General features: G+C 43.9%; 1 protein-coding gene across 3 annotated transcripts in view; it reads right to left on the bottom strand.

Moving 5' to 3' along the window:
- CNIH3 (cornichon family AMPA receptor auxiliary protein 3) overlaps nucleotides 1-19018 on the bottom strand; it is a 127240-nt gene that overhangs the window by 78683 nt on the left and 29539 nt on the right. Inside the window, exon 1 of one of the 3 annotated variants that reach the window (XM_066381085.1) lies at nucleotides 1824-2323. The exons of 1 other annotated variant lie outside the window; for it this stretch is intronic. In XM_066381085.1, coding sequence (XP_066237182.1) covers nucleotides 1824-1904 — 81 coding nt within the window. In that variant the 5' untranslated portion in view covers nucleotides 1905-2323. Of the gene's footprint in view, nucleotides 1-1823; nucleotides 2324-19018 lie in introns of those variants that run through there. One more of the 3 variants, XM_066381076.1, reaches the window with a different exon arrangement.

Genomic DNA, 19018 nt, shown 5'->3' with positions numbered 1-19018 from the left:
AATCCAAAGAAGCAGAGGAAGCTCCTTTAAGGCACATGAGCAAGGTTCTGCTGCTCTGCTTGGGCATGATCTGTTCCGCACCCCTTTTAATTCTAAATCAGGTGGTTTCACCTGCCAACAACTCAGTTTTAGTCTGCATCTCCCAAATGTGACAAGTATACTCAAAGAGAGTAGCTGATATAAAATAAACACATTTGGTGATTCTCCACTGTAGAGTAGACCCAGCAGTTTCGACCCAGAATTCCAGGCAGAGGAAAAGAGACTGCAAAATCCCAATACTTCTCACTGGAAGGATTTTTGATCAGCCAGGAAATTGCCATGTCTGAACTCCTTCTCTCTTGCCCTCAGTTTCCTATATCCACTGACTTCCCGACTTACACCATCTTAGACATAAGGGCAGCTGGGAGATCATCCAGGTCACTTTTAAGATATGGAAAGTGACATACAAGTCTCTTTCCTAAGATGTCATGGTTAGAAGCCTTCCTCCTCTTGGGAGTTCCCTCTCCTCCTTGTAATAGGAGATGCTCTAGCTCCTTAGTTGTATTTAAGATAAATACTTTCACCCAGAAACCACTTATACTAGACACCACATCTCACCCACCCTGCAACTTCCCTCTGGTCTTCATTCCAGGTCATCTCTCACTGCATGTGTGCTCTCTAAGCTTCCTCAGAACCATGCCTTAAGGAATTCATCTCAGGGTCCTCCCTTGTCACCCAGACTTGCAGGGCAGGGCAACGCTGTTAACAGTAGGAGATTATAAACACTGTGGGCTCCTTTCAAATTGCTTGGCCTTAGCCATTCTGGCCACCAACTCTCTGATGGTGAGAGCTGAGAGCCTAACAGCCTGGAAGAAGGAAGCCCTGAGTCTAGTGGACCTGCTGGATGCTGCACAGTCTTGAGAGGACCAGCGCTCCTCCGTCCTGTTCTCTGCCTCTTCCTGCATCTACTCAGAAGCATCCCATCTCCTGTTCCCAGGGCACACCTGCATGATTGAGACTCACAATGCCTACCCTGAACCTGGACAGACCCCCCCCCTTGAAGGATGAGAAGAAAGCTGGTGCCCACCAGGGATGCTGGGGGCCATGCATGGTCTGCCACCTGCAGATGGTCTTCAGGAGTTGGATGGCTCAGGCCCCAGGAGAACAAAGGAAATAGCTTGCTCGTCTTGGCCTCTCCCAGCCTGACTTCTCTCCATGGCCTCATTCATCCCTGTCCTTCCCTCACCTCCTCATTTTTCTCTGCAGCCTTCCACATCAACCCCCACGACCTGGCGGTCCCTCCCCTACCCAGCCCAGCTTCTTCCTACTTTCTCCTACAAGGCACTACCGTCATCTTTTCCACTTTGTCTCCAATTACCTTAAACGCAATCCACCACAGATGCTGACATTTTAAATGTTTAGTTGTTATAGTTACTTGACTAATTGCTGGCCACACCACTGCGCTTCTTCCCCGAGGGCAGGAGAGGAGGGGGCAGGGGAAATAGGGGGGTACAGGGTTGTCACCACCACTCCCCGGGTCCCAGACGTTGGCCAGGCCCTGGCATAGGTGCCTTGCCTGGGAACCAACGGTCCCTGCGCCTCCATCAGCGGCCAGGTCACCGGGGACGAGCCCAGCGCCCCTGGCTCGGACGCCACGAACTGTTCCTGCCCCGGGACAGGGAGCGAGAGAGGGTCTAACCTGCAGATGCGCCATGGCTGGCCTCCCAGGCCGCCCACACTCGCAATGTAGAGGCAGTGAGATGGCATTTTAGAGAAACTGGGAAAGGAGGTGGACAGGAGTGCGTTTGGGAAGAAAGAGTTAGAAGCCGCTGCTGGTTACTCACGTGCCAGATGGCGAAGAAGATGAGCGCAGCGCACAGCACCAGGGACAGCATGTAGCAGAAAGCCGCGAAAGTGAAGGCCATGGCCGGCGGCCGGGCCGCCTGCACCCCAATCCTACCACTCACAGAGCCGCCCCTACGAGGCCAATGTCCCTCTCCAGGACTGCGCTCCCTCCAAAGAGGGAGAGAAGAGACCCACGCCTGCAACCTCCCTTCAAGGCCAGTGGCTGGGAGGCGGCACGCCACACAGAGAGACGCGAAGATCAATGAAGAGGAACAGGACTCCACAGGCTCCGGCGACCTGCGAGGCCGGCCAGCTGGACAAACAGGAAAAGGTGCGTTGAGCGTCTTTGGCGGGAACTGTCTCCAAATTGAAGAAGAAATCAGATCAGTAGAGAACTCCTGCAGATTGATGCCAACCAGCGAACCCCTCCAGACAAGCACAGCGAGGGGTGCGAGGACTCCGCCGAGGACGGAGCGAGAAGCTCCGGTCTCCCGGAATCCCAGGGAAGAGCCCTATGCTTTCTGCTCCTACGCCGAAGTGGGGAGGCGAGCGCGCCGCTCAGAACCCTCCCGTGCCACCGAGGCGTGATCGGACATCGTCCAGCGAGGTGCCCGGGCGCACTCCGAGCTCCTCTCCAATCCCAGAGCCGGCAGCGGCTCTTTTCCGGGAGAGCAGCTCTTCAGGTAGCCGAGCCGAGCTAGGTCCCCCACCCTGAGCTCCGAACGCAGCTTCCAGGGCAGCTGTGCGCCCCTAGGCGCGCCCCATCCCAGCTGCGGCCCCAGTCCGCCGGCCTAGGTCACCAAAGTTCCCCAAAACTAAGGATCGGACCCTGGGAGGCACGGGCTCTAGCCCTGCGGGCCTTCTCCCGCCCGGGCGGCTACAGTGGCGGATTCCAAGGCCAAGAGCTGCTCGCCGTGGAGCTCATTCCACCTGCTGCTGCCGCCACCTCTACCGCTAGCAGCACAGAAGCTGCTCGCCCGGGGTTCCCTCCCTCTCGGCGCCCCACCCTCGGCTCTCGCGCCGCCGAGCACGCCCTTCCCGGCGGGCGGAGACTGCGGCGGCAGGGACTGGGAAAGGTGGGTGGCGGGCGCCGCCGAGCGCTGGGGCGCCGTCGCAGCTGCAGTTGTGCGCGCCGGCCTCTCGGAGGAAAGTTGAGGCCAGCGGCTTAAGGAGGCCCGGCTTTGGTGGGGAGGGATGGAGCGGACCAGGGACTTTTTAAACACGTGCGTCTGGAGGAGGTGGGAAGCTGCGGAAGAGTATGGTGTGTTCCTCGCGCCTAAAGATATCAGCCACCTCTCTCAGTTCTTGCAGTTTCGCCTGAGTGGGAAATGTGAAGGCATAGGGGTTGGTCTTCTATTGGTTGGGGTATTGGACAAACCCTTGGACCCCAGGATTGCTCGGTGGGCTTCCCCAAATGGTAATAATGCTCTTAGTGCATCGTAATGCGTCTGCAGCACGGCTCCCAGCCCCTACAAAATTCTCCATTAGCGTCTTTCCCTCGCAACCTCCACCCTCCCCCACCGTCTGACCTTGGGATTGGGGAAACTAGACTTTGTGCACTACTCTGGGCTGAAGCAGCAGCAACAACGGCTCTCCGTTACTGGTGTTGGTCTGGCACTGTCAAGAGCATGTGCTTTTGGAGTCAGACCTCTTTACTAACTGCACGTTTCTTAGCCTCTTTAAACCTTGGTTTCTTTATCTAAAAAAATAAGGATAAGAGTGCTTCCAATTAAATGCGAAAATAAATAAGGAACCTAGCACAGAGCCTGGCACTTGGTACACGTTCAATAAATGTTAAGCATTATTATCTACACACGTTGCCCCGTGGCACCATGTTTCCTTATATAGGATTTCTTATATGGCAGAGAACGAGGTTGCAATCATTCCAGACAGAACATGGGTTTCAGATAAGCCAGGAAATCCAGAAAGAAAGGAGAAATATTCTGAAAAACGACTGGCAGATCCACTAATGGTTTGGAGTGCATCTCAGAGCACCTGGTCTCTTGCATTGAATAGGCACTGAGTAAAATAGCTGATTGATGCTCATCCTGATGTGGTAGCTGCACTGTTCACAGATGTGATTCCAGTGGCTTTAAGAGCAGGAAGGAAGGAATTACAGGGAGCTGGCTAGTCATGCAACTAGCTAATGACAGAACCAGAATCAGGCCTGTAGATTCCTGATCCAGGCTCTGTCCACTGCACCCCAACATTCTTGCAACTGTTTGGCTGCACCTCCAGCCTGGAAATGATGTCTTTCCATGGGAAGTGGAGAAACTAGAGCAAGTCCAGTGGCTGTTGACAAAGTGGTCAACAGATCAGCATTTAATTGCCTCTGGATTAAGACTGGCTACATGTAGCTGTGCCGAGTGCAATATGAAAATATAGGACTTCTTTTATTAAAAAAAAAAAAAATATATATATATACACACACACACACACACACACACACACACACACACACACACACACACACACACAAAGAATTTTAAGATAGCAGCAGCAGGGCCAATAAGCCAAGTGTGAAACCCTTCAGAGTACAGAACCCTGGGCAACTGCAGAGGTTGCATACTTGTGAATCCAGCCCTGCTCTGGGTATACTCCTTATCAATTACTCTTTTACATAAATATGTCTGTCTTCTCACATAAATACTCATTTAAAAATTTTGGGAAATACAGAAATGAAAAAAGGGGAGACAAACACCATAGTCTGACATTCTCATATACCACCAATACAATAGTAATATATTTCTAGCTCTGTGTTTTGTGGTTTATTTTCTATCAATCACTTCTTTTAATTGTTATAATTAAACTGAATACATTTTTGTGACATCAAAATAGTAAGATAATATCACAGGAAAATTTGATAATCAAATATTTTGAGTCCCTTTAGGGCTGACCTATTATTATTTTTTGTTCCTGCTGGTACTCACAGAGTCACAGCTCCTTGTGTGTCTAGTAATTTTTTATTGTATGTCAAACATTTTTTAAAAATCCTTTGCAGAAATTTGAGATCTAAGATAATTTCTTTCTTTAAGGAGGATTTTCTACCTCTTTTGACAGGTGTCTGGGGGAAATAAGCACTCTAGGATTGTATTAATCCAAATCCAGGGTTTGAAATTTTCTGGCTAACCATATGACTGCAGTCTGGTTCACCCTTATTTACATGGAGAAATGCTTCTGGATCCCAGGCCAAAGAAGGTAGGTAATCAGTTCCCACACTTTGGTGGTCCTTGGACTCTGACTTTTGCTCCTAGTCTTATAAAGCACTAAAGCCACAGCTTAGCCTCTAGGTTACCTCCTTCAGATTAGCAAATGCCTGAGGGCAAAACTGGCCTGAGTACAAGGCTAACTTCTCTGAATTCCCAACCACTCTCAGAACTTGGCCCCAGTAATTCCTTACTCTCTTAAGTCTTTTTGATTCTTTTAAAAAGGTGTTTTTATGTTTTGCTCAGCTTTTTAAAAAAATTCTATTTACTGCGTTCAGAAAAGGAGAGAAAACAAAAACAGAAACCTCCATCTGTTTCTGTATGTTCCTTGACTGAGGGATCAAACCCAAAACCTTTGCATGAGGGATGAGACTCTACTCAACCAAGCTATCTGGTCAGGGCTTGCTCAGCTTTTAAAATTGTGCTCAGTGTGTGTGTGTGTTGTATGGGGTAGGGGTGGGAGATTGGTCTGAATTACCTGGTCCAGCATTACCAGAATTAGGAGTCTCTACATCAAAAGAAAGTTTCAAACAAACAAAAAAGGATTCATTATCCTACCATTCTGACTTCCAAGTCTCCATCCATACCAGAGCCTCTATTGTTCTTGCCTTTCCCTAGCCCTGCTTTCTCTTGTTTTATCAGATGCAGAATGGTATCTCAGTCAAGGTGACTAAAGCAATAGAATTTCAGAAAACAGAAAACCTAGGCAGTTATAGTTTATTAATTCAAAAAATGTTATTTAGTTGTTATAATTGTGCTACCCTACCAGCCTGAAATTTTTATTCCCCGATTTCTTGTTGAACAAGCCAATAAAACTTCTCACTTTTGAAAGCCATGGAAGTAAGAAATTCAGTTACTTCTAAGTGAGCAGTTTTTCAACTATACTATGGTTGAATAAAGTGGTTCTTTTCCTGATTTGACAGAAAATCAGGACAATCAGTTCATGGCTGGTATAGTACCTCCATGATACTATTGCTGTCCCCAGCCCCTTTTACCTTCCTGACTTGCTATCCTTAGCTTGTGGATTTGGTTCTCATGGTCATAAGAAGGCTACTGCACCTTCAGGCCTCATGTCCATTCTGCAAGCAGGAAGAAAATAAAAGAGCCCAAAGATTTCAGCTCATGAGGCATGTCTTTTGGGGAGAGTAAAGGATGACCCCTCCAGCGATTGCCTACATCTCATTGGTCAGAACTCTAATACTTGGCCACCTCTACCTGGTTGCAATGTTTATTTTTAAGGTATAGAAAAGTAGAAAAAATAGTATAGTGAGCATTCATCTATGTACCACCCAGATTCAACTACTGTTAACGTTCTGCCATACATGTTTCCTGGCTTCACAAAATTGCTCTCTACATCTGGGTTGCTCAAACCAGGATCTAAAGCTTTCCCCTCACCCTTCATCCCCACCCCAGGATATCTGAACCTTTTTCTTGCATATAATTTAGTCAGCAATATATATTTTTTAAGTTGAATGTCTGCCATTGACACTCTGTACTGAGCACAATGACTCGATTCACTGGTAGCCAGTGTTTGCTGCTCTGCCTGCCCTCATATATCTAAGTTGGCATTGTCTAGCTTAGGACTGTGCTTACTTAACTTGCTAGGCACACATTCACCATGGAGAGAAGCTAGATATGAATTTCCGACTCCCAAGTGCTGAATAAATCACCTCTTGGTTTTCTTTAAAATAACTTAAATCTAACTGCGCACCCCTTTCTTGCTTGGGTAGCAGGAAATTCGGTATCAGCCTTCGCTGGGGCTCCCCACGAGATTGGGCAAAGCTTCTGGGGACGTACCTAGCACCAGGCTACTGGGCAGTTCCTCCTACTATTGGTCATTGTGGCACTGATTCCTGCTGAGACATCCCAGCTAGCTAGTCTTGGTCCTTTTACCTCTGACCTTCTGCTCTGTCCTAGCTGGATGCCTGGGAGCTCACTGCCTGGGTTCAGCCTCTTGGGCACCACCATGTCTCGGAGGTCTTGCCTCCCTTACGAGTCACTGACACAAAGCAGCATATGGGTCGCTTCTCCTCCAGAGCCTGGCCCTCAGCCTTCTCCCAGTGTACGGGAAATTGCTTCCTGCAGTCCTCTTGCCATTGGCAGAGCCACTCTCCCCCATCTCCCAGGATCTCTCTAAAACCAGAAGTAACCTTTGAGTTCAAATATCTTCTTTCCATGTTGCAATTTATTCAATCAATGATTATCCATAGAACAACAGTGACTGTGATAACATTGAAAGATTTCTGTTTGGCTTGGTAAATAGTATAGTCATCATAGTAGCAGACAGTAAAATTAATAAATAATTAAAAATTCTAAATTAAGCCCATCCATTCAGGCTCCCTGCCATAGGCTGTAACAGGGGCCACCAATAAACAGGCTTCGCATATGCTCATTAATCACAGAGCACACCACGCTGTTTACGCTGGTATATCACTGTGCTGAAATCATGTGCATGCCACTTATTCTCTATAGTTGCATCATATTTGTGCACTGTGGTTTTTGTGTAAGTAGTAGCGTAGTGTTTCAAAATACTTATCAGCTGAAGAATTTATAAATAAAATATTAAAACCAAACTCACAGCACAAGGAGACAGTCAAGTGTGGATATGCTTATTAATGGTCCACTTAAATATCATTCCCTCTGCCAAGATTCTCAATCTGCTGAGAATAAGGATGATATTAACAATGAAATAAACCTAGAGTACCTTCTGTTACTGTGCAAAGTCCACATAACCCGAGCATCTTTTGCACTGTGCAAGAATCCTACAATGTGTTTTATTTCTTCAGTACAAAATAATTTGATTATTTTAACAAAAAATGTGTCTCATCATAGCTAGGGATGTAAAAAAGGGATGAAAATGGTACTCAGAGTTGTTTGTTAAAAGATATATTCATCATAATAGCAGTAGTATTCTGCCAAAGTTCACTGTTTAAGAAAAAGAAATTGTAATTATCAATGAGAAAAGCAATCCAAAGATCAGTTTCCCACAATAATGCATCTGAAAGAACAAAATTCTTTAAATTTAGAAATTTATACTTTCTTCAACATTACTTATAAAATAGGAGTAAAACATGTTGAATATAAAAGGATTTAGGAAGACAATATGGCGATGGAGTAGGCGGACGTACCAACTTCCACCTCCCAGAACCAAAGTGGATTACAAACTAATTTTAAGAACTATCATCTGGAAAAGCCAACTTTGGACTAAACTAAGAGGAGACCTCAACCAAGGAACACTGAAGAAGTCATGCTGAGACTGGTAGGAAAAGCGGAAATGCGGAGAGGGCTGCCCAGCTCCCCGGAGTGAACGGCAGCCAGGAGAGACTCGTGTGGCAGGAAGTGGGTTTAGCAGAGAGGGGAGGGTCCTGAGTCCCAGGAACAAAGCCCCAGCCTGCAACCCCAGAGCCTAGAAGAGGTGTATGGACAGTATTTAGCTGGAAACAAGACAGGATACTGTTTGTAAGAAAGAGATTGATTTCTCAGACCCAGGATTCTTCTTAAAGGGACCATGCAGAAAACCTCTCTCACAACCACTCACCTGGGGTTCCAGGGGATGGGGAGAGAGGAGAGGACCAGAGAAGCAGGAAGAGAGTGTAATCTAGGAGGCACAGGGAGAAACACTTTGAGAGACAGCCACCCTAACTCCTGGGATGAGTCACTCCCCAAATCTGAAGTGAATATTTCCCTTGGAAACAGCAATACCAGCAAAGGGAAGCAGGACACCAGCCAAACAAGCTCTCCCGCGGCACTCAGAGCAGAGTCGCTTAGAAGGAGAGAGCTTTCAGGACTACAGTAGTGAGTTTTAGGGTCTGAGCTGCAGCGCCCCCACCCACACGGCTGAGGGCTCACTGAGGGCGGGCAACAGTGGGACATGGAAGCGCGGTTCTGTTGGCAAGGGCAAAAGCCGGCTAGCCACCACTGGGCCCAGGTGTGAGCTCAGGCTTGCCCGGCTGGGGAGGAGGGAGTGTGCAAAAGCGGTCAAGCCCAGCTGTGGGCAGCCTGCAATCCAGCCTGCGGGAAAAGGGCGGGAACCCCAGAAGGGGTGGAGACCAGACCTTGAGCAAGGGCGCAGGAGCACAGCCTTGCCCCGCCTGTGGAACCAAGGCTTGTGGCCTGACTTGGGAGCCGGCTCCTCCTGCGGGGGTGGAGCCAAAAACCCAGAACAGGCAGAGTCCCACTACTGAGAGTGGGCACGCAGTCCTGCCTGGCCTGTGGAGTCAAGGCTTGCAGCCATCCCATGAGTGGGCTCCTCCTGCAAGGGCAAACAAAAGCCTGGAAACATGCAGAGACCCACAGCTGAGCAAAGGTGCTCGCCATTGCCCTCAGAGCTGAGCATAACACCAGCCACGAGGGTGGGGCAAAGGCCAAGGCCACCAAGGCTTGTACACCCGAGCACATGATCACAGCCAATCCCGTGAAGGAGAGGCAGAAACCACAGCAACAGCCCCAGGGGGCAGACACCGGCAATGCCCATACCCAAACGCCCTAGGCAGCAACAGCAGAGGGGGTGGCGGGCCTGCAGACAGACCATACCTAGGGAACAGAGGCCACACCCAGTGGACTTCAGTGGCCAAAACCTTCTTTTACATAGACAAAATGAGAAGGCAGAGAAATGCAACACAAATGAATTAAGAGAAATCCCCAGAAAAGGACCTGAATGAATCAGATGTAACCAAATTACCAGATGCAGAGTTTAAAATAATGATTGTAAGGATGCTCAATGATATTAGAACAACAATAGATGGTCATTACAAACAGCTAAATAAAGAGATAGCAAATATAAAAAAGGACATTGAAATAATAAAAAAGAATCAGTCAGAAATGACAAATACAATATCAGAAATGAAGAACACAATGGAAGGAATTAAAAGCAGGATGGGTGAAGCTGAGAATCAAATCAGCAAGTGAGAGGACAAGATAAATAAAGGCACGGAAGCGGAGCAGAAAAAAGAAAAGAGACTCAAAAAGTCTAAGGAAACTCTAAGAGAGCTCTGTGACAACATAAAGAGAAATAACATCCACATCATAGGGGTTCCTGAAGAAGAAGAGAAAGAACAAGGGATAGAGACTTTGTTTAAGCATATCATAGCTGAAACTTCCCTCAAATAAGGCAGGAAAACATCTCACATATTCAAGAAGCACAGAGAACTCCATTAAAGAGAAACCCAAAGAAATCAACACCAAGACACATCATATTTAAAATACCAAAGCTAAGTGATAAAAAGAAAATATTAAAAGCTGCTAGAGAAAAAAAGACTATCACCTAAAAAGGAGCCCCCAGCAAGGCTATCATTTAAAATTGAAGGAGAAATAAAAAGCTTTTCAGACAAAAAAACCTCAAGGAATTCACTACAACCAAACCAAGGCTGCAAGAAATACTAAGGGGCCTGTTGTAAACAGATCAAAGGAGAAAAAGAATATAGCAAAAGAGGAATACAGTTTTAAAGAATAAAATGGCAATAAACAATTAGATATCAATAATAACCTTAAATGTAAGTGGATTAAAGGATCTGATCAAAAGACATAGGGTAGCTGCGTGGATAAGAAAACAAGACCCATACATATGCTGTCTACAAGAGACACACCTTAAAACAAAAGATGCACATAGACTGAAGATAAAAGGATAGAAAAAAAATATTTCACGCAAATGGAAATGAAATAAAAGCTGGGGTACCAATACTTATATCAGACAAAATGGACTTTAAAACAAAGACTATAGTAAGAGAAAAAGAAGGTCACTACATAATGATAAAGGGAGCAATCCAAAAGGAAGATATAACCGTTATAAATATCTACGCACCTAATATAGGAGCACCTAAATATATAAAGCAGACTTTGATGGATTTAAAGGGTGAGATCAACAGCAATACTATAATAGTAGGGGATTTCAATACCCCACTAACATCACTAGATAGATCCTCAAGAAAGAAAATTAACAAAGAAACAGCAAACTTAAAGGACATACTAGATCAACTTGATTTAATAGATATCTTCAGAACCTTTCACCCTAAAACAGCAGAATGTACATTCTTTTCAAGTGCTCATGGTACATTCTCTAGAATAGACCACATGTTAGGGTACAAAAGCGGTCTCAACAAATTTAAGAAGATTGAAATCATATTGAGCACTTTCTCTGATCACAATGGCATGAAACTAGAAATCAACCACAACAGAAAAACTGAAAAATACTCAAACACTTGGAAACTAAATAGCATGTCATTAAATAATGAATGGGTAAACAATGAGATCAAAGAAGAAATTTAAAAATTCCTAGAAACGAATGATAATAAGCATACATCAACTCAAAATTTATGGGACACAGCAAAAGCAGTCCTGAGAGGGAAGTTCATAGCATTACAGGCATAGCTCAAGAAGCTAGAAAAAGCTCAAATAAACAACTTTACCCTACATCTAAAAGAACTAGAAAAAGAATAGCAAGTAAAGCCCAGAGCTAGTAGAAGGAAGGAAATAATAAAGATCAGAGCAGAAATAAATGACATAGAGGCTAAAGAAACAATACAGAGGATCAATGAAACCAGGAGCTGGTTCTTTGAAAAGGTAAACAAGATTGATGAACCTTTAACCAGACTCATCAAGAAAAAAAGAGAGAGGACTCAAATAAATAAAATTAGAAATGAGAGTGGAGAAATAACAACTGACACAACAGAAATACAAAATATTTTAAGAAAATACTATGAAGAACTGTACGCCAAAAAACTAGACAACCGAGATGAAATGGACAAATTCCTTGAAACATATAATCTTCCAAAAATTAATCTGGAAGAATCAGAAAACCTAAACAGACCAATTACAACAAATGAGATTGAAACAGTTATCAAAAAACTCCCAAAAAAGAAAAGTCCTGGGCCTGATGGCTTCACAAGTGAATTCTACCAAATATTCAAAGAAGAACTTACTCCTATCCTTCTCAAGCTATTTCAAAAAACTCAAGAGAAAGGAAGACTTCCAAGCTCCTTTTATGAGGCAAGCATAATTCTGACTCCAAAACCAGGCAAAGACAACACAAAGAAAGAAAATTATAAGCCAATATCCCTGATGAATTTAGATGCTAAAATCCTCAACAAACTATTAGCAAACCAGATCCAGCAATATATGAAAAAATCATACACCATGATCAAGTGGGATTTATTCTTGGGAGCAAGGCTGATACAATATTCGCAAATCAATCAATGTGATTCATCACATAAACAAAAGGAAGGAGAAAAACCACATGATAATTTCAATAGATGCAGAAAAAGTATTTGATAAAATTCAGCACCCATTCATGATCAAAACTCTCAGCAAAGTGGGAATACAGGGAACATACCTCAACATGATAAAGGCCATCTATGAAACTCACAGCCAAAATCATACTCAATGGGCAAAAATTAAAAGCAATCCCCTTAATATCAGGAACAAGGCAGGGGTGCCCCCTTTCACAACTCCTATTCAACATAGTTCTAGAAATCCTAGCCACAGCAATCAGACAAGAAAAAGAAATAAAAGGCATCCTAACTGGAAAAGAAGTAAAACTATCATTATTTGCAGATGATATGATATTGTATATAGAAAACCCTAAAGTCTCAGTCAAAAAACTACTAGACCTGATAAATGAATTCAGCAAGGTGGCAGGATATAAAATTACTACTCAGAAATTAGAGGCATTTTTATACACTAACAATGAACTATCAGAAAGAAAAATTAAGGAAGCAATCCCCTTTACCATTGCAACCAAAAAAATAAAGTACCTAGGAATAAATTTAACCAGGGAGATTAAAGACTTGTACTCAGAAAATTATAAAACATTGATAAAAGAAATCAGGGAAGATACAAACAAGTGGAAGCATATACCGTGCTCATTTAGGAAGAATAAACATCATTAAAATGTCTATATTACCCAAAGCAATTTATAAATTCAATGCAATACCGATTAAAATACCAATGACTTACTTCAAAGATATAGAACACATATTCCAAAAATTTAGATGGAACCAAAAGAGAACACGAATAGCCTCAGCAATCTTGAAAAGGAAGAATAAAGCGGGAGGTATCACACTTCCAGATATCAAGTTATATTATAAGGCCATTGTACTCAAAACAGCCTGGTACTGGCATAAGAACAGGCATATAGATCAATGGAACAGAACTGAGAACCCAGAAATAAACCCACACTTTTATGGACAACTGATATTTGACAAAGGAGGTAAGAGCATACATTCGAGTAAAGACAGCCTCTTCAACAAATGGTGTTGGGAAAATTGGACAGCTACCTGCAAAAAAATGAAACTAGACCACCAACTTACACCATTCACAAAAATAAACTCAAAATGGACAAAAGACTTAAATGTAAGCTGTAAAACCATAAGCATCTTAGAAGAAAACATAGGCAGTAAGCTCTCTGACATCTCTTGCACCAATATATTGGCCGATTTTTCTCCACAGGCAAGTGAAATAAAAGACAGGATAAACAAATGGGACTTTATCAAACTAAAAAGCTTTTGCACAGCTAAAGACAATAAGAACAGAATAAAAAGACAAACTACACAATGGGAGAATATATTTGACAAAACATCTGATAAGGGGTTAATAACCAAAATTTATAAAGAACTTGTAAAACTTAATACCAGGAAGACAAACAATCCAATCCAAAAATGGGCAAAAGAAATGAATAGACACTTCTCCAAAGAGGACATACGGATGGCCAATAGGCATATGAAAAAATGCGCATCACTAATCATTAGAGAAATGCAAATTAAAACCACAATGAGATATCATCTCACACCAGTCAGAATGGCGCTCATCAACAAAACAACACAGAATAAGTGCTGGCGAGGATGTGGAGAAAAGGGAACCCTCCTGCACTGCTGGTGGGAATGCAGACTGGTGCAGCCACTGTGGAAAACAGTATGGAGATTCCTCAAGAAATTAAAAATAGAACTGTCTTTTGACCCAGATATACCACTTTTAGGAATATACTCCAAGAACACCATAGCACTGTTTGAAAAGAAGAAATGCACCCCCATGTTTATGGCAGCATTGTTCACAATAGCGAAGATCTGGAAACAGCCCAAGTGTCCATCAAAGGACGAGTGGATTAAAAAGCTTTGGTACATATATACTATGGAATACTACTCAGCCATAAGAAATGATGACATCGGATCATTTACAACAACATGGATCGACCTTGATAACATTATACTGAGCGAAATAAGTAAATCAGAAAAAACTAAGAACTATATGATTCCATACATAGGTGGACATAAAAATGAGATTCAGAGACATGGAGAAGAGTGTGAGGGTTACAGGGTGGGGGAGAGGAGAGGGAAGGGGTCGGGGGAGGGGAGTGGCACAAAGAAAACCAATTAGAAGGTGACGGAAAACAATTGGACTTTGGATGATGGGAATGCAGCATAATCAAATGTCAAAATAACCTAGAGATGTTTTCTCTGAACATATGTACCCTGATTTATCAATGTCACCCCATTAAAATTAATTTTAAAAAAGGATTTAGAGAATTAGCCTTAATAAACAACATTCTAATAGTGATATCTACACTTTCTGTGACTTTCTAAGAAATAAATGTTTCTGGTAAGTCAATTTAATTTGAGAATCTATAAAAGCAATTAAGCATATAAGGATAAGTAAAAGAAACTGTATAGCAGCAAAGGAATATGATACAACACTTGAAACAAACAAATTATTGAATAGAAATCCTAAGAAAACTATTACAATGTCTAATAAATTATGTAAAATGACTGATGGCAAAGTGAAAAGCATAATGAATGTTTTTTTTTGGGGGGGGGGGGTTCCCCAGAGAGACAGAGAGAGAGAGAGAGAGGGATAGACAGGGACAGACAGACAGGAATGGAGAGATGAGAAGCATCAATCATTAGTTTTTTGTTGCATGTTGCAACACCTTATTGTTCACTGATTGCTTTCTCATACATGCCTTGACCGTGGGCCTTCAGCAGACTGAGTAACCCCTTGCTTGACCCAGCGACCTTGGGCTGAAGCTGCTGAGCTATGCTCAAACCAGATGAGCCCGTGCTCAAGCTGGTGACCTTGGGGTCTCGAACCTGGGACTTCTGCATCCCAGTCCGACGCTCTAGCCACTGCGCCACCACCTGGTCAAGCCATAATGAATGTTTTAAGTTGTTTATTTATTAATTGCTGCAACTCTGCCAAATGATGTTTGCAAATCTCCATGGATTAAAGACAATCAAAATGTAATAAAAATCAATCCAACTCATTAAATATGCTATTTCACGGGGTTGAGAGGCCCAGCCAGCCCTCTGTCATGCATCTGAAGCACCATACACATTGGGTGGCCATCCTGACTCTTTCAAGGCCCCTCTTACCTAGGGCCCCAAACCCCTAGGTTTGGGGTTCTTTGTTAGGCAGAGAACAACTGCAAGTGTTCTTTATTCACCGAGTGACCTTTTTAATTTTGGGTCCCCAATGTGGACCAAACTCATGGATTCTGGAGAGGGAAAGTGTGAAATAAAGCAAACTGTCCCACAGCTTAGATAAAATATGCCTCCAAATCCTACACTTCCATTTGCTCTAATTCCTCCAGCCTCCCAACACTTCCTCCAGGTAAGCAGGGGCACGCTGGTTCTGAGGTTCAGGGCAGGTTGTAGTGTCCATGCCACCTGGGCCAGGCTTGGTCTGAATTACCTGGTCCAGCATTACCAGAATTAGGAGTCTCTACATCAAAAGAAAGTTTCAAACAAACAAAAAAGGATTCATTATCCTACCATTCTGACTTCCAAGTCTCCATCCATACCAGAGCCTCTATTGTTCTTGCCTTTCCCTAGCCCTGTTTTCTCTTGTTTTATCAGATGCAGAATGGTATCTCAGTCAAGGTGACTAAAGCAATAGAATTTCAGAAAACAGAAAACCTAGGCAGTTATAGTTTATTAATTCAAAAAATGTTATTTAGTTGTTATAATTGTGCTACCCTACCAGCCTGAAATTTTTATTCCCCGATTTCTTGTTGAACAAGCCAATAAAACTTCTCACTTTTGAAAGCCATGGAAGTAAGAAATTCAGTTACTTCTAAGTGAGCAGTTTTTCAACTATACTATGGTTGAATAAAGTGGTTCTTTTCCTGATTTGACAGAAAATCAGGACAATCAGTTCATGGCTGGTATAGTACCTCCATGATACTATTGCTGTCCCCAGCCCCTTTTACCTTCCTGACTTGCTATCCTTAGCTTGTGGATTTGGTTCTCATGGTCATAAGAAGGCTACTGCACCTTCAGGCCTCATGTCCATTCTGCAAGCAGGAAGAAAATAAAAGAGCCCAAAGATTTCAGCTTCACTTGTCCTTACTCACTAGCACTTATGGCCCTGTTTGGGGTTTCTTTTTGTGATAGAATATACATGACATAAAATTCACCATTTTAACCATTTCTGAGTGTACAGTTTAGTGGCATTAAAGTATATTCACATTATTGGGCAACCATCACCACTGTCCATCTCTAAACATTGTTCACCTTCCTAAAGTGAATCTCTATACCCATTAAACAGTGAATCCCAAATCCCCTTCCCTACCCCTGATGACCACCACTCTGCTTTCTTTCTCTGTGAATTTGACTACCCTAGATATCATATAAGTGGAATATCACCCTGTCTTATAATTCAACTCTTTGCATGGTTCTCTCCCTCTATAAACTAGGAAGTCCTTGATATTAGACTTTTTATTTGTCTTTGAATTGTAGCTATCCTTCACTGTGCCTAGCATATAATAGGTGCCCAATAAATGGTCGATCGATGGATGGACGGACGGATGGACAGACGGATGGATGGTTGGATGGATGGATGGATGGATAGATGGATAGATGGATAGACAGATGGATGGATGGATAGATGGATGGGTAGATGGATGGATGGATGGATAGATGGATGAGTGGATGGATAGATGGATGGGTAGATGGATGAGTGGATGGATGGATAGACGGATGGATGGACGGATGGATGGACGGACGGACGGACAGACGGACGGATGGATGGATGGATGGATGGATGGATGGATGGATGGATAGGTGGGTGGATGGATGGGTGGGTGGATGGATGGATGACGGACAGATGGGTGGATGAATGGGTAGATAGATGGGTGGATGGATGGGTGGATGGATGGGTGGGTGGATGAATGCAGTTGTCACAGTCTGACTGGTACTGTAGTTGACTTAAGCAAGTCTGCCCCACTAGATGATGAGCAAATGCAGGATTGTGTCTACCTTTCACTTAACTACCTTGAAGCACTTACTACTCTGTAGACACAATAAGCAGGGCAGAGCCCATACATGGAAGGAGTTACAAATCCAACAGAGTGGCACAGAGCCAACTATGACTTTGAGAAGAACAACAGAGGAGTGCAGATGTCGGGGAGGCATCTAGCACAGGCTTCTGACATCATGTACATTCAACAGACATATTTCTTATCAAATGGAATCAGATGACAAACTAGTTGGAAACTTTGGGTTTAATTCCCACTTTCAAGCTGTGCTGGCTTTGTGCCAGTAACTTTACCATTCCACATCCTGCCGCTGCATATCAGTTCTGATGTGAAACCCAGGGACAGGCCAGCTCACCTGTGCGAGCAGGACACAGCAAAGGTAGGAGCCCCGTTTTCATCAGAGAAGCAGTTGGGAGAAGGGCAAGGGGGACATAAGTGACAATTTCAGAGAGCCCTTGGGTCAGGCAGGCAGAGTAGTGAGATGCAGCTTCCTGCTAGTGTTCCTAACTTGTCTTAGGTCATCTTCCCACGATTGCCACTTTCTGTGGAAATTAATAAGTGATTTTTCTATTATTGGCACCATTAAGCAGATACTGTAAACAGATCGTGAAGAGCAAGCCTTTATTAGAAACACCTGGTTTCGTTCTGGGACCCCCCCCCCCCCCCGGCTCCTTCCACACCTGTAGATGTAGCATCTATTTTAACAATACTGCTGAAGAGACAGCTGTCCTGTCAGGGGAAATCACTGTCCTCAGAAACTGCTGAGCTTTGGGGAGGAGCTTACTGGTGCACACCAGAGATTCGCACTGCCCACAGCCTCTCCATGGCCGGTCTTAAACTCGGCACCTCCATTTGGTCCTTTATCCTCCTAAAACATCAGTGGCAGATGCCTCAGCAGACAGCACTGGCATGATTAATAACATGATAACTCTGTGATGCCATTATTTTTTATTTCCTACTTGCTGATCCAAATAGGAAACTTGAGGGCCTAAGCTTTTCCGTCAGGTGTGAAATATCTTCCCGAGCTTCCTCGTGCAGAGGGTGAGTGTGCCATTCGTAATAACAATGTCAGTTGTCTTGGGGAAAATCTGAGGCTATTAAGTTTAGCCCCACAGCTAATGAGTCTGTAACTCACAAGATTAATGTTGGATCTAATTTTACAGAGTCTGCATGTTACTGCCACGATTCCATTTCCTCCCAGGTCCTGACTCCAGCACTCCCGGGGAGGCCCTTCCCTGCTTGCTGAGTGTTTGCCATCTGCTCCACACTGCCCTGCGCTGCCCCACCAGAACTGTAGTTTTGAAAAGCTGTGGCACTTAATTAGTCCATTTTCTCAGTTCATTTAAAGGATGTCTGAAACCATGATAAAGATCACTGTCTGCACACAGATACACACGCACGCAGTGTCTGTACACATACACACACACACACACACACACACACACAGGGATGAAAGAAGCTCTTTCACATTTGAACAAAAAGCAATTCTCGAAGCTTCACCTGCATGAGCACCAGATGTCCTATGAGGAGCCCACCAGATAATGACAGCAAATGTCTAGGTGTTCTGTGAAAGCCGTTGGTAAATAGTGGTTATTAATAATCAGTTATTAAGATGTTGATTGCTCACTGGGCACTGGACCCTGGGCAAGCCCTAGCCTGGCACCAACCCCTTTAACTCTCACACTACAAGTGGGTGCTCTCGGCTCCACTTTACCAAGAAGAAAGCAAGTTCAGAGAGGTCAGGTGC

Source organism: Saccopteryx leptura, chromosome 1 (assembly GCF_036850995.1).
Source record: "Saccopteryx leptura isolate mSacLep1 chromosome 1, mSacLep1_pri_phased_curated, whole genome shotgun sequence".
Taxonomy (NCBI): domain Eukaryota; kingdom Metazoa; phylum Chordata; class Mammalia; order Chiroptera; family Emballonuridae; genus Saccopteryx; species Saccopteryx leptura.
The sequence above is the reverse complement of the archived record's forward strand: the minus strand, read 5'-3'. Positions and strand labels throughout refer to the sequence as shown.